The 2901-nt window shown below is 31.1% G+C and overlaps 1 protein-coding gene across 2 annotated transcripts; it reads right to left on the reverse strand.

The window, feature by feature from the left end:
- Positions 1-271: 271 nt before the first annotated feature.
- LOC110664075 (40S ribosomal protein S17-3) lies at positions 272-2349 on the reverse strand. Of its 2 annotated transcripts, none has more exons than XM_021823601.2 (2): positions 2196-2349; positions 272-990 (listed from the first exon to the last, which is right to left on the reverse strand). In XM_021823601.2, exon 2 carries the CDS (start codon positions 969-971, stop codon positions 540-542), a length of 432 nt encoding a protein of 143 aa, XP_021679293.2. In that variant the 5' UTR covers positions 972-990; positions 2196-2349; the 3' UTR covers positions 272-539. The 2 variants fall into 2 exon arrangements, with proteins under 2 accessions (XP_021679293.2, XP_021679294.2); XM_021823602.2 differs by having other exon boundaries at positions 272-984; positions 2196-2343.
- Between the last annotated feature and the right edge of the window lie 552 nt (positions 2350-2901).

Raw genomic sequence — 2901 nt, forward strand, 5'->3', positions numbered from 1 at the left:
TAATAATAATAATAATAATAATAAATGCCAGATAATGACATAAATTGGAATTAATAAAATACAATGCTTTCTGCAGTTGAATACCCAATTCAACCAGAAAAATCAAAATTTCTTCATGTGTCATGCCAACAACTTAAGTATACCACCCTTTTGTTGCATAATCAATTGTTATTGCAAATGCCACACAGCAGCTCAGAGATAAATTCTCTTACCATTAAAGGGAAAAAATAGTGGTCTACCAATGATCAATCAAATCACAACTTACAGCACATCCAACAAACAAATAACTATTAAAATCAAAGTGGATAACGTTAGACAGAATGGAGAAATAATAAGAACAATGGCAAGAAAGGTCTTATCTGCATCAAATCAACCACAGTATCATCCTTTAACTTCCATGTCAACTAAAAATAGCCAGTTCAAAATATTGAGTACTGATATCCATTTAGTATAATATCCAGGACAAAGACAGAAAGTAACTACTAACAGAATGACATCTGAAGTTCTCATACTTGAACATCCTCTAAAGCTCAATGACCTCAGAACCTCCTTCCAGGCACACCAGCTTGAGCCCTACCAAAGACCTGGGGAGGAACCAAAGGCTGAGGTTCAAATTCAACAAGCCCGGGAATATCTGACATACCAAGAGCAGCAAGCATGTCAATTGTCTCCTTATCAACTTTAATCTCATCAATCTTAATGGCAGACTCTTCTGGCACAAAGTCCATGCGACGTTCACGCTCTTCCTCTTGCAGTTTCAAAGAGATACCACGAACAGAACCCTTTTGAATACGCTTCATAAGGTGGGTGGAAAATCCAGCAATCTTATTACGAAGCCGCTTTGAGGGAATGATAGCAACCTCTTCCAAGATCTTCTTGTTGGTGTGGAAGTCCAAGGTCATTTTAGAGTAGTACCTCTCAATGACCTGGCGAGAGGACTTCTTCACAGTCTTGGTGCGAACACGACCCATCTCCAAGAATAATCTGTTGCTGCAATGACAGAGAAAAGAGAGAAATTATAATTATTATCCTGCTTATAGTAAACCATATAAGTAAAACAAGAAAAACCCCAACATTTATTCGTCACTATGACCCATAGAACAAGTACATGATAAATCAACTCATAAATCTATTTCACAGTTCTTTTGTCAGCTGAAAGCAAAAGAATCATATGTTCACGGTTCAAACTAACATACTAGTACTGAGTTAACTGAAAATTTCGCAACCTAAATGACTAGATTTAATGCATGAACTATCATGAAGGTACAATTTATGACTACAACTCGACCCAACTCAGGAATGGTACAATTTAAGAAAACTCAACTTATACTTAATCCCAAATAGTTGGAGTCAGCTATATGCATATGTTTACTCCATTCTACCAGGTTTTGGGATACATCTTCAAAAAGATCCAAGGCCACTAGAAAAAAATAAATGGGCAAACCTAATTCAGCAGCTTATCTAGTAAAAAATAAAGTAAGCTATATAAATCCATTTAACTGGGGCAAGTTGGGTAATCGAAAAGCAAACTATTTCCCGTTTCAAATTAATAGGGGAAGCCATATGACAACATGTGTTTGATTTGTTGACACGGATAACACTGCTCTTCTGATGACAAAAAATGGTAATATCAACCATAAATTTTAGATCCTTTCAATGATAAACTCAACCTCACTTAGACTGAAAGCTTTCAAAAAAATAAAAAAAAAGGCTCTTCAAAATCTTAGTCCATTCTCACAATTTCCCATTCAAATAACAAATCAATTATGACATAAAAAAAGCTAAACACTTTCACAATAAACCAATTCACAGTAAAATGCTGAAAAATAAATAAATGCTAATCACATTCATAAATACATTAAAACCAAAGAACAAAAAGAAAATTCACCCATATATCAATATTTTCACAGTTAATTAGCATTTGTCTATTCCTTAGAAACTATAAATACCAACCATAATACCAAAAACAAACTTTGAATCTAAGAGAAGAAAAGCTTGAAAATAAAAACTCTTCCCGCATTTTCTCAGCAAATAAAAGAGGATTAATCAAAAGTACCAAATCCAAATTCAGGATTTTATTCCTTTCAAATCTTCATGCATTAATCAGATAATCAAATTCTCCATACACAAGTTTTCTACTATCATATCCCAGCAACCTAATATAGAGACGAGCATCCTCTAGAGAGCAAACGCACCTTGAAGAAGCGAAACGCAAGCCACGTCGAGAGAGAAGGACGCTGCCGCTAGAGAGAGTAGACAGGGCAACCGACAGCGAAAGATATAAAAAGCGGCCTGATTAGGGCTCTCCCGAATAGCCAGCAGTGGACAGTATTCAATGCATAATCAACTATTGTAGTCACAATAACTAACTAATGCTTTTCGCCCACGTGTTCCTCAAGCCATCATAAATAGGTAAATTACATTTATGTATTTTTAAAGTAAAATAGTTTTATAAAATATATCATTAATTATTATATTTTATTTCTCACTTATTAAATAAAATATTTTGTTTATTTTTCAGATAAATTTGTTGTTCCCAGTACTTAATTTTAAAAATTAAAAATTTTATTTTAAAAAATTAATCTTATTTATATTTAACTTTAATTTAATATAAAATTTTATAACAAATAATTAATTAAAATAAAAAATTAATAACTAAAAAATATAATTTAATCATATTTCAATATTAAGTAAAATACTTTATTAATATTTAATTTTTAATATTTATATTTATAATTAGTTATTTATTATGTATATATTTAAAAATATACTACTATAATTTAATTATTTATTAATTATTTAAAAAAAACTTAATTATTTATAGTCCTTATTTAGTTCAACTACTACAATATCTTATCAATCAATTTGTTTAATAAGTTAACAGGTTTTTTTTTTAATATA

Source organism: Hevea brasiliensis, chromosome 14 (genome assembly GCF_030052815.1).
Source record: "Hevea brasiliensis isolate MT/VB/25A 57/8 chromosome 14, ASM3005281v1, whole genome shotgun sequence".
Lineage (NCBI taxonomy): Eukaryota > Viridiplantae > Streptophyta > Magnoliopsida > Malpighiales > Euphorbiaceae > Hevea > Hevea brasiliensis.